Here is a 12,101-nt window from a genome sequence, read left to right on the forward strand (position 1 = left end):
GCACAGAAGTGGTGGAGGACGGCTAGCTGGACTTACCTTTGAGGAAGACACGCATGCCCACGAGTAGTTCAGTGGAGACTGGCTGTCCGCTTCAAGGTTTGGATCATACGACTTGTCGCCATTCAGCACCAGATTCTGAGTTTTGGACCAAACCCGGAATGTCCCCCCATCGATTATCGGCACGAGTCTGCTGGGGACCACGCTCAAGGAGATAGCGATGGTCTTGGTGAGCGGCACTCCTACGTAAGACAAGGAGAAGAGCACACAGTAGCTGCCCAGATCCAGGCTCATCTTGGGAAGGACCAGCTGAGGACCCCGCACATCCGCCGGCAGGCGGACCCTCATCGGCTCCCGACAGTTGGCACAGGTCGTAGAGCGATAGATTTCCCACAGGTAGGTGACGTCGTACTTGGTGCAGCCCCGCAGGTCAACCGCCGCCTCCAGGTAGTTGCCCTGCGACCTCTTGAGGACGATGTGAGACAAGACGGGCACCACCTCAGGCTCGTCACAGCCCAGGACTCGGATGGTGATTTTTTTCCAAGCCATCACAAAGCTGACGAGGTTGCTGGCGTTCACCTCCACGGTGTAGTTCCCCTCGAGCAAATAGGCATGCGAGATGTTGGTGAAGGTGGTCCTGACCCTGTCGGAGCCGTCGCCAAAGTTCCACAGGTACGACACCTGACTGGCACTGGGGAGCGCCAAGGCGTGAAAGAGCAGCGGCTTGTTGACAAAGGTGTCGGCCGGCCGGGCCTCCACGGCGGAGCTGACCAGTCGGTTCTGGGCCTGCAGCTCCCTGGTTATGTTTTGGCTTCCCAGGGCATTAAAGGCACTGAGATAAATGGTCAGAGGTCCAGCCTGGAGCGGCATGTAGGACACCTGCTTCCCAATGATGGTCTGCTTGAGCCCAGAGTGGAGGTCAAAGGTCCAAAGGAAGGTCAACGGGGAGCCCGTCTGCGTTTCGGCACTGAAGATGCGGCTGACCCCGACTGGGATGGCGTCTTCGCAGCAGTTGACGATGCGCAGGCGGCTGACGGGCTCCATCACGCAGACCGTGGTGCTGGTCCTCTCCATGCTCACCTGGTTCTGGGCCGTCAGGTTGACGATGAAGTTGCCCATCTTGGTGAACTGGTGGGTGTAGTTGTGGTTGTAAAACAAGACTGACGAGTCGCCGCTGATGGTCAAGAGGAAGCTGACGGAAGTCCCTGAGGAGATGCCGATCATGAAGAGCACGTTCTCCCTAATGGCGGCGATGTTCTTGCTGGCTTTTAGCTCGAGACCCTCGACTTTATCTTGGACGCTTATGTTCTCTGATGCTATGGCCCAGCTGACGTCGTTGGAGACGTTTAAGGTCACCGTGAAGACCCCCGGGGCACTAAACTGGTGCGTCACTCTCTGGCCAAACAGCGTCAGCTCCTGCAGATTCCACAGCCACGTGAGGTTGGTACCCATCTGCACTGCCCCCAGAAACGTCACGCCGGACCCCGTCACCACGTAGTAGGGGCTGAGATGATCGAGGGCCACAAAGGAGGCCTGGACCACCGGCTCCTGCACACTCAGCTGGATCGTCTCATTTTTACAACTCACTTTGTTGGCGACTACAATCTGCAGGACTTTGAGTCCCGGCTCGGCAAACTTGTAGGTCCTCTGAGATTCGTTGGTCACTGTCATCCCTTGGTCTTCAGTGGGCCAGGTGTAGTAAAGGGCGGTACCGCCGCTTACCACCAGGTGGACGGTGGAGGAGCCATTGACCTTCACGGGGTTAGGCAGCACCGTCGTGGTGACGCTCCCCACGGGGTCCAAGACGTCGATGGTTCTGTTCACACTGGTGCTACCCAGCAGGTTGGTGGCTCTCAGCACGACCTCGTAGGGGGCCGCCTCTGGGAAGACCCACCCGATTACCTTGCTGGTGAACTCCTGAACCACCGTCTGGTGCCTGAGGATCACCCAGGCGTAGGACATGTTGGTCCCATCTCTGAGGACGGCCTGCAATTGCAGGCTTCGGTTGGTGGCGATGCAGCAGCCATCAACGAGGTCCTCCGTGACGATCTGCAGCCCCTCCAGTTCCTTCAGCACGTAGATAAAGATGCTGGCCTGCATGGAGCTGACGTCGTTTTCCGCGGTCACGATGATGTTAAATGTGCCGATGGAGCGGAACGTGTAGGAGATGGTCACCTGGCCGTTGATGGGCGTGCACCGGTCACACAGGATCCAGGAATAGCGGATATTGTCCCCCGCAGAGTGGGACGCCTCAAAGCACACCGATCCATTCAAGGGGACGTTGATGCGACTGGCGGTCACCTTCAGGTCACGGATTGGGCTCCTGACCGCCACCGTCACCTGCGACTCGCTGCTGCTGACGTCATTGCCGACGACGAGAGAAACGTTGAAGAGACCCGTCACCTCGTAGGCGTGCGTGACACTGGGGCCCGACTGGACGGTGCCGTCGCCAAAGTCCCACGTATAGTTGGCCGTTCTGCGGTCGCCAGACGCGGTGAAGGTGTAGGACTGGGATACCGTTAGGTTGTTCCACTTTGTTCCGTTATGCTCGATGCCGACCGTGCCAATGGGCTCCTGAACCTCCACCAGCCCGGTATCATTGATGGACGAGATGTTATTGAGCACGGTCACCGTCACCACGTAGCGTCCCGCAGCCTGGTAAGTGAAGGCTACCTCACCGGACCCCCGCAGAGACGAATCATTGGCGCCGAAATCCCAAACATAGCTGTACGCGTAATCGGGGAAGGCAATGGCGGAAAACCGGCTCTCTTCACCCAGCCGGGTGTACGGGTTGAGCACAGTCAAGGACACGTTGGCGATCAGGGGCTCAACGCACACGCTGGTGAAGAAGTTCGCCTTGTTGACGCTGCTGGAGAGTGCCAGGGAGAGGTGATAAAGCCCACTGTTCTCAAAGAGGTGCGCCACCTCTGAACTCCCCCGGACGGTCAGGTTCGGGGAGCCGTCCCCAAAGTTCCAGTCGTAGACGTAGAGGGAGGAATTCCCCGACACAAAGGCGACAAAGCTGACGTCGAGGAGCTGCTGAATGCACCTGCTAGGCTCGAGCCGCAGCACCTCCAGCACAAACACTTCCACGCTCAGGGTCACCCAGGAGGAGCTGGCCGCGTTGGCGGCGCTCACGTTCACCGTGTAGTTGGCTTCCTTGACGTATCGGTGCAGCACCGAGGGTCGCCGGCTGCTCAGCACGGTCCCGTCTCCCATATCGAACGTCCAGCGGATGTCGTTGCCCGTTTCCACGGAGGCCACGATCGCCGTCTCCGTGTGGAGTTCGGTGGGTGAGCTGGAGGAGGCCGCCAGCCCCGTGATCTCCTCGAGCACCATGACACCGATTTTGGTTTGAGCCCAGCTGACCGTGTTATTGGCCCGGACGCTCACGTTGTAGGGGCCACTTTTTTGGAAGACGTAACTCTCGAGCTCCTGGCCCTGGAAAGGCTCAGAGTCGTCACCGAAGCTCCACGTGTAAATGACCCCGTCTGAAGAGGGCAGGGCCCGGGCGCTGAATACGGCCGTCTGATTGACCACCAGGATGGGTGAAATCACTTCGACGAGGATGTCGGTGAGGAGCAGGCGGACGGACACGGGCACCGCGTAGGTCAGGTTTTCATGGTGGTTGGAAACGATCAGGGTCAACGTGTATTCTCCTACGAGAAAGAGACAACAGACACCGTTAAGGGTTAATTTAGTTACTAGGGTGACTCCTTACAAACATTGGAGAGATACAATTGGCCACCAGTCCATTGTTAATTGTTTTTGCAGACATGGTGTCAGTAGTGGGATTTGTAGCCCCAACCTCAGGGCCTTCCATCTCCTGGTCTTTTTCACAATGGCTGGCACACTTGTGACCACCTGGTTCTCATTTCCATGCCTCCTCCTTCTCCCCGATTTCAAAACATCAGACGATCCCCACGCCATTACCTGCTTCCCTGTAAGCGTAAGTGACGTTGCTTTCCACCACGGCCTGTGGTACATCGAGGGTGGTGCCGTAAGGGGGCTTAACATGAGCCGTTTCGTTGCCTCCATCCCCGAAAATCCACCTGAAAAGAGAGAAGCAGCCCATGAGTAACAGCGGAGAGGCCTGGTGGCGCACTTTGCCACCTTCACATTACATAGCAGAAGGCTGTTGAAGGGGCATTCGTCATGTGTGAAAATCCGACCCGCAAAACGTCCATGTAAATGGCATGAACAGCGGTGGGCGTGGATGGCGTAGACACTGAGATGTTCATCCTCAGATACGAGTTTGAAACTCATCTGCTGGCCCAACATGGTGCTGCTGTTGTGTCGCAGAGCTCACACATACATTATAACTACCAACATACAGCGCCTGGCATGGGCATTCAGCTGGCATTCACATTTGAAATTCACAATGGCGTCAAACAGCGACCATCCTGCCCAATCAGAGCAGCCAACAATTTCAGAAGCCTTCGTCAATCTCCTGCCCAGTTTGTTGGCGGTCTCACCTGTTCTCAGTTCAAGTCAAGGATGGAGAGACAGGGGTCTGGGGAAGGAGACAGGACCACCTCAAAGGCCACAGAGTCCTAAAGGAGACCAAAGGCAACACTACCAAGTCAGGCCAGCGTCACAGAGGCCACTGTGACACAAATGGTCACTCACTGGAGATGACACTGAAGACTCAACAATAAGGGGAGGAAAAAAAAAACAAACTCCGACCCTGACCCTAAAGAATCTGCAAAATGTCACTTGTGGAAGAAAGCCTGGTGGTCCGACGGGACGGTGGTGGGACTTTCTGACTGGAACGCTCAGCGGTGTGTGTGTGTGTGTGTGTGTGAGGCAAAAATGAGCAGGGGACCCCCATCAGCGCTGTGACTGCGTCAAGTTGTAGGCCTGGAGATCTGATCGGGGCTGACGATGAAGACGAGGGCTGCGCCACAACGAGGACGTTTGTCAACAGGACAGCCGGGCAGAGTGGTGTGGTGCAGAGACTCGCTGTGAGAATGGAGCAGGGTGGGCCAGCTGAGTACTCAACGGGGGGGGTTAAATACGCACCAATTGTAGACGGTTCAGCTTTAGGGGTTTCACTTTTTAATGGTTAATGGGCAGCACTGCAAAAAAAAAAAAAAAAAAAAAAAAAGAGGGTATGATTTACAAATTAAAGTTGGGGACGTCTGCCAGTCCATTGTGACTACGGTCAGCTTTTAATGAAAGTGGGCTTTGTGTCCTCCGAAACGTTTATCCTTCCCTTTCGAGAGAATTTCTCAGTCTTTGAGTAAACGAGATCTGCTTATTTGGCTTCTGAAGTGAACCCGCGTCTCCCGGCCAACTTGGGAAACCTGAGGTGGTCGTTGAGCAGCGGGGGTCCGGGCTGAGGACTCTTGGGCCATTTCTAGTGTAAGGTGCCCTCCTGTTATGGTACAGGGATAGCGGTTAGGAAGAGATGGACCAGGAGAAGAGACGCGGTGAGGATCGTCAAAAACTGAAGACCAAATATGGGATGGCGCCACCAGCAAAGGACAAAGGGGCTCGTTATCGGTGCTGGTTTTGAAAGTGAAGCCCCCCTCAGATTTTGGTGGGCCAAGCAAATCGTTAGCAGTGTCAGGGCTCTCAGACCAGAGCACAGCTGGCGATCAGCGTAACCATGAGAATGTGGAAGGAAAACTGGAGGACCCCGACTAACAGCAAGTGGGCATGGGATTTGAACCCGGGATGCACTGAGCCCTCCCCTTAGCAACTGGACAAATGCAGTAAATAACGGCCTCCGTGCTGAAAGCCATCCTGAATCCCCCAAATTCGCTGAAGACACACGGGACGCTCCTGCCCGATTCTCTCCAAGGGTTCCAAGCTCTGAACACTTTTGAAAAGAGCAGGCCGGGGTTACTACGCTTGAGTAGTTAGTCAATAATCCCAAAGACGTGACCCCCCCTGTGCCCCCCCACCACCCCCCATTCTGCTCACGCCTGGCCTTGCAGCTTTGGCCCTTTCACATTCTGCTTCTTTTCATAATAAAAAGGCTATGAATACGTAATGAGGCTTTGGAAGATCACGATGCCCTCTTCCTTCGGCTTCAAGGACGACCAGTTAATGAATTTCAAAGAAAGACGTGCGGGCAACTGCTGCCCATGGTGGGGGGGGGGGGGGGGGGGGGGGGGGCACGCTGGCACTTGCAGAACACGCACACAAATGGAAAGGATCGACCAATTCACTCCCTCTGCCATAATGACGGATCACAAAAGAGCCTCGCTGAAGCAGCTGAGACCCTCGGTGCTCAGCGTGGGACTGCTGGGACCATACCAGGCTAACACCCTCACCTCAGGTAGACCCCAATTGTGAGCACACTCAGGTTAAGCCATTCTGGCCCACTCCAAGAGACCTCACCAGCAGCCAGCGCACCCATCCCACAAGGTGACAGGAACATCCTGGTCCCTCTGTCCCCACAGTCAACATTTATTACGAAAAACTGGGGGGGCACATCTGTTCCTTGACCTCTGACTTTTATTATGACTTATAACACTCGAGACCTCCAGTCCTAGAAGAAAGGGGGCTCAGGCACCATCACAAAACAGTGTCACTCCACCGAGGTTGGTACAACGTCCTCCACTGCCATCTGATGCCACTGCTGCTCTCCTCCTGACTGACGTGTCGAATTCTCGCATGGCCCTTGTTTTCTCGTCAGCCACGTCACGTGCCCGGCCCACCAATAACGTGGTGAAGGAAGACGGCCCCTTCACTGCTCTGGTGGCGTGCAACCTTCTGTGGCACGCGGAGTGAATGACTGGCACTCGCAATGAAAATGAGCAGTCGGCCGTGGCACTGGGCTTTGCTGTCTGCCACATCACTGCTTACCGTGAGAAGGACCCAATGCTCGATTCATGGGACGCTTATCATGGCGTTAGCTCGCGAGACTCTTGTGTGACAGGCAGACAAGCCTTAAAACTCCATATCATAAATAAATGACATTTTCAAGACTAGATTAGGGCTCATCATGAAAGGCGCCACATAAAATAATCAAACGTATGATCCCCCCGGCAGGTAAACTTAAGGACTTAGCAGTAAAGAGGAGACCCTCTGAAAAGACTGACCGGAAAGTCGCCTCCACGGCCGAATCCACCTGAACTCGGGCACTGAAGGCGAGTGTTGCGTTCTGAGCCGCGACATCGGGGATCCCGGTGACAGTCAGGTGGCTCATCTTCCACATCATGTCCACAGTCACGTTGAAATCCTCGGTGACATTGCTGACGTGGTTCATCGCGGTGACCTGCAGACAAATTCAAAAGCACAATGAGGACACAAAGCTGTGCTTCAGGAACGTGTCTCTGTAAACTGAGATGGAGTTTGGGGTCTCAAGTGTGAAGGACAGGAAACCACGAGGGGCCGAGCGGGAACATCAACAGCACAGGCGATTTGAAAAAGGATCGACGCAATGGCTTATGGGTAGTTTGAACAGACACGGAGGCGCGTTCTGCTGTTAGATGCCAAGGTGTCAGATAAACATGGACCCTCCGCCATGGCGAGATTTCTGTGTCCAGACGGAGTGAAAGTCGCATGAAATTCCATCGTTTACTGTGGAAATGGAATTTCTCCCAGAGCACTCGTGTCGTGCTTCGAATGTTTTGAGGTGTAACCGTAGGCGGTATGCCCATCTCTGTACGTTTTCCAGACATATCTTATTCCATGCAAATCCATTGTGAAAATGCCTTTACAGACGTACGCCCTGAAAGATCAACCCATCCAATACGCCGTGCTCTCCGCCTAAGACCTCACCGCTGAAATCAAAGTAACTACTGCATCCTCAATTGGAATGTATTTTGTAATGCGTTGCGTTTTTATTTCCAACAGATGGCACATAACAAACTTGAACACTGCGTTTGTGAATCTCATAGCAAGTGGCACATAACAGAGACATAGCAACCATAAGGACACACAGAGAGTCAGACAGTCATCCTTTTATCACGGTGGCTTCTTGACACTGATTTTCCACAAATGGGGCAGAGCTGGATGACCGTGACAGTGGCGTGTCTGATAGTCTCGGGGTTTGAAGCCCAGTACCCTGACCACTGGGTCACGTGGCTAGTCTCATTCTAGCCGCTTGTCCAAATTATCCGCCACATACAAAGACATAGCAGGGCAGACATGAGTGTAGCCTTCCGTTAGGCATGACTTCACTTCTTCTGCACTGTGTGTCCCACAGAGGACCTGTCCATGGAATTCCTCCTCCTCTTCTTCTCTGGCCAGGCTCGCTCTCTCATGCCAGTTACTCTCCTGACTCTCCACTTACCATACTGTTCACTCTGTGGCTTTACTGAAGGTTCATCATGCAAACTGGCAAAGGGGAAATGTCACCCGGAGAACCAGAGACACGTGAAATAAGGGACAAAGCAGCATGGCGGACACGGGGGGCCCTTCAAAACTCAACTTGGTGCTTTTATGGAAGCAAGGAACGTCCTAAAGGCAACCAACACATTCGAGCCCAAGCCCACGAGCAAATCTCCCATTGGAAGAGCAAATACCGAAAGCTTGTAGACGGCCGCGTTCTGGTAGATGACATTCAGCACGGTGTTGTAGTACGTGAAGGAGGGCTTGTCGTCGACAGTCCAGCGGAAGCTAACATCGGAACCGGCGTCCACTTGCGCAGTGTAACTCTGGAAAAGAGAAAAGACACAGTATGGGGGTCACAGTTTGGGGAAATTGGGAGTCGCCGGAGCTACAAGGTATCACAACGGAAGATGGAGACGTCTGCTACCCACCAGTCCACAGACCCCCGTCCCACTCATTCCTGCCTCCACATCTCCTCAGTAACTCACATGTCCACTGAGCTCTGCCTCATCACGGGGCTCACGTCCCCCTCAGTCACCACCTCCAGTGGTGTCTTCTCAGGTTCTCTCTCACCTCCTCCATCGGACCTCTAGTGTCCCGTCTCACTCGGTTGCTTCTTGTTCTCTTTACTGCCATCGCTTACCTCGGCCCACCTTCACCCGGCTGCCCCCTTAAATTCCCAGGTCTCTCCTCCGCCTCCAATCGTGTAATGAGTCGGACCTCCAGTGGTCTCTCTCTGCTTCGTCTTGGTTTTTCTCCAATCACCCTTGGGTGGCTCTCAGTTGTCCCCTTTCACCTCGCCCTGCCACTTAGCCCAGCACTGCTTGTCACTTTGCTGACATTCCACCTTCACTCCTTCTGTTCTCACTTCTCGGCCGTCTCCAGTTGTCCCCTTTGACCCCCACCTCTAATGAGTTCTCCCTCGCCCTACCAGTCTCACTGTCACTTGTACCAGTTTCTTTCTCACTGTGCTGGCATTATGTCACAGCCAGTGCCAGTCTTCAGACGGCCCCTTTAAGGACACCCTGCTCGTATTCGTTTATTTTATCCTGTCGGAGTTGATTTCATTATTAGCTACAAACCCCCAATTAAAATTAACCCAGGATGCAAAATAAGAAAACAGGGGAGAGCCCCCCAGACGAGTCTGACTACTCTCAGTCGTCTTCAAGTCATTGGACTGCTCTCCATTGAGCCGCCACTTAGCAGGTCAGGTCAGGTCGGGGGGCATGCACTGGCACAGCGCATTGGCGCACTCACCACACAATGAAACAGCTCGGAATTCTGGTTGGCAAACAAGACAGACATGCCGTCCAGTCCCACCCCTCTTATCTTCCACAGCCAGATGTTACATGGGCGTCCCCTTGGCCACTTACCACTAATAAATTAACCAGAACCCGTTGGTTTGGGTCGGGAAGGACACGAAGGCCTCTGACAGCGTCCTCAACTTTGACCTCCAGCGTGAGGTTTTCACGACTCACTCCGTCCTCCGCGATGAGAAGAAAAGAGACGGAGGTGGAATTGCCGAAGTCCAGATCGACAACTGCAAACTGGGTGCCATCGCTCAAGTCCGCCGCACACTCCTTCAGGTGGGCCGCCTCGGCCGGACATTTCCTTGTGAATGTGAAGGTCTGGTTGCCTCCGTCCCAGTGGGCTGTCACGTTGGCTTTGGAGTGGACTTTCACCAGTATGAAGCTCTGGTCTCGTGAGACATAGATGATGCCCTCTTGTGGAGTCGGGTAGACGACCGTCAAGGCCAGTGGAGCAACCACTTGGAAAGTGCAGGAAAGAGCGTCGGCCAGAGTTCTGCTTTTCGTCTGTGCATAGAAAGTGTACTCGCCTTGGGTTGGGAGGCCCACCTCTAGTGCTTCATGGTCAAACGGGCTTTCTCTTTGGCTCGTGTATCGAAACCTAAGGTTACAAACCGAGTCCCTGACCTTCTGCACGTTTGATTCATCGTTCACTGGGCTTCTTGTCCACTCCGAAAGGTTCATATAAAGAAGGTCCTGCCGCCATGGTGAAGATGCAGCGTGGTGGCAGTCGATTAAGGAGCCGGAGTCTGCATCGTGCTGCACAGCAACTGTGTCACCTGGGAGGACGGTGATGTTGTCACCCCAAACGTGTGCCTTGAACAAATTGAACATGAAAAAAAACAGAAATCCGTTCAGATGTCTACCAGAACAACAAATATGAAAAGTTACTTCAGACTGGTGACATGGAGAAAATGGAGAGGCAAGAGGACCAGCAGAAGAGTCCAGGAGAAGAGCAAGAAGACGATGAAATGGAGAAGAACAGGAGGAGAGTGGAGGAAGAGTGTGATCGCCCCCATTAAAAAGGAGAAGGGCGACAGTCCAGACTGGGGAAAGCAAGGAGTTCGGGAAAGGGTTACAGGGAGAAGGGTTAGGGAAGAGAGAGAGACCACCATGATGCCGGGAAGAGGAACACCTGAGGTAGCAGGTAGAGAAACACGGAGAAGAACAGAAGGGTCTGCACAGGGTGGTCATGGATTTGGAGAGGGAGATATGATAGGACGCCACATCAAAGGGTGTTGTGCTGTGACATTTGTGCCATGTCATGAGGTGTTGTGCTGTGACACTTTGTATACAAGTTGATGAATATTTTCTATGTCTTTATTTGTAAGTCAGACAAAGCAAATGTAATATTAGGATTTCATTCACGAGAACAGCAGTGCTTTGATGTTTAAATACCCCCCAAGTCTTTAGGGTTGGGGGAGGTGCCTCAAACCAGTTTGGTAAATGATTCTCTGCAGGACCGGAAAGCCACCGTGCTGGAAAGCTTCAGTTTATCAAGTGGTCTCGGGTGCGGGCGTAACAGGGCAGTGTGTAGGGGGGAGCATCAGACCAGCTTTGGCCAGGGTGACTGTGTCTGGACTGAGAGCCAAAAAGCCAGAAACAAAGCAACAAGCAACCACCAACATGGAGGACCAGCTACCCAGCTGGCAAGCATCAGCTCAATGAGTGATTTGGGGGGCAGGCGTGACAGGCAGTGTGTACCCCCACTGGTCTGTTTGGGATTGGTTTTAAATCAGAGGGCATCCTGTAGTGAAGCCTATTGGTGTAAGGCTTTGGACAGAGAATGCAGACATTTGCCTGCTTTGCTCCTCCTTCTCTCTCTCTCTCTCTCCTTCAGGCTCCACCCCTTCTGTCAGCACTTGTCTCTCTCTCTCTCTCTCTCCTTCAGGCTCCACCCTTTCAGTCAGCAGCTCCCTCTCTCTTTTTCCCTCAGGCTCCTCCCCTTCTGTCAGCAGCTCGCTCTCTCTCTTTTTCCCTCAGGCTCCACCCCTTCTGTCAGCAGCTCTTTCTCTCTCCTTCAGGCTCCACCCCCTCTGTCAGCACCTGTCTCTCTCTCTCTCCTTCAGGCTCCACCCCTTCAGTCAGCAGCTCTCTCTCTCTCTTTTTCCCTCACGCTCCACCCCTTCTGTCAGCACCTGTCTCTCTCTCTCCTTCAGGCTCCACCCCTTCAGTCAGCAGCTCTCTCTCTCTCTTTTTCCCTCACGCTCCACCTCTTCTGTCAGCACCTGTCTCTCTCTCTCCTTCAGGCTCCACCCCCTCCGTCAGCACCTGTCTCTCTCTCTCTCCTTCAGGCTCCACCCCTTCAGTCAGCAGCTCTCTCTCTCTCTTTTTCCCTCATGCTCCACCCCTTCTGTCAGCACCTGTCTCTCTCTCTCCTTCAGGCTCCACCCCCTCCATCAGCACCTGTCTCTCTCTCTCTCCTTCAGGCTCCACCCCTTCAGTCAGCAGCTCTCTCTCTCTCTTTTTCCCTCAGGCTCCACCCCTTCTGTCAGCACCTGTCTCTCTCTC

The 12,101-nt window shown here is 54.0% G+C and overlaps 1 protein-coding gene across 4 annotated transcripts in view; it reads right to left on the bottom strand.

Annotated features, from left to right (window-relative positions):
* Positions 1 to 12,101, bottom strand: part of pkd1a (polycystic kidney disease 1a) — a 112,932-nt gene that overhangs the window by 38,136 nt on the left and 62,695 nt on the right. For all 4 annotated transcript variants that reach the window (XM_051934131.1, XM_051934130.1, XM_051934129.1 and 1 more), the window contains exons 12-16: positions 9,657 to 10,406; positions 8,478 to 8,609; positions 7,050 to 7,225; positions 3,931 to 4,049; positions 37 to 3,656 (exon numbers count right to left, since the gene is read on the bottom strand). In XM_051934131.1, coding sequence (XP_051790091.1) covers positions 37 to 3,656; positions 3,931 to 4,049; positions 7,050 to 7,225; positions 8,478 to 8,609; positions 9,657 to 10,406 — 4,797 coding nt within the window. The remainder of the gene's footprint in view (positions 1 to 36; positions 3,657 to 3,930; positions 4,050 to 7,049; positions 7,226 to 8,477; positions 8,610 to 9,656; positions 10,407 to 12,101) is intronic.

This window comes from Erpetoichthys calabaricus, chromosome 11 (assembly GCF_900747795.2).
Source record: "Erpetoichthys calabaricus chromosome 11, fErpCal1.3, whole genome shotgun sequence".
NCBI lineage: Eukaryota > Metazoa > Chordata > Cladistia > Polypteriformes > Polypteridae > Erpetoichthys > Erpetoichthys calabaricus.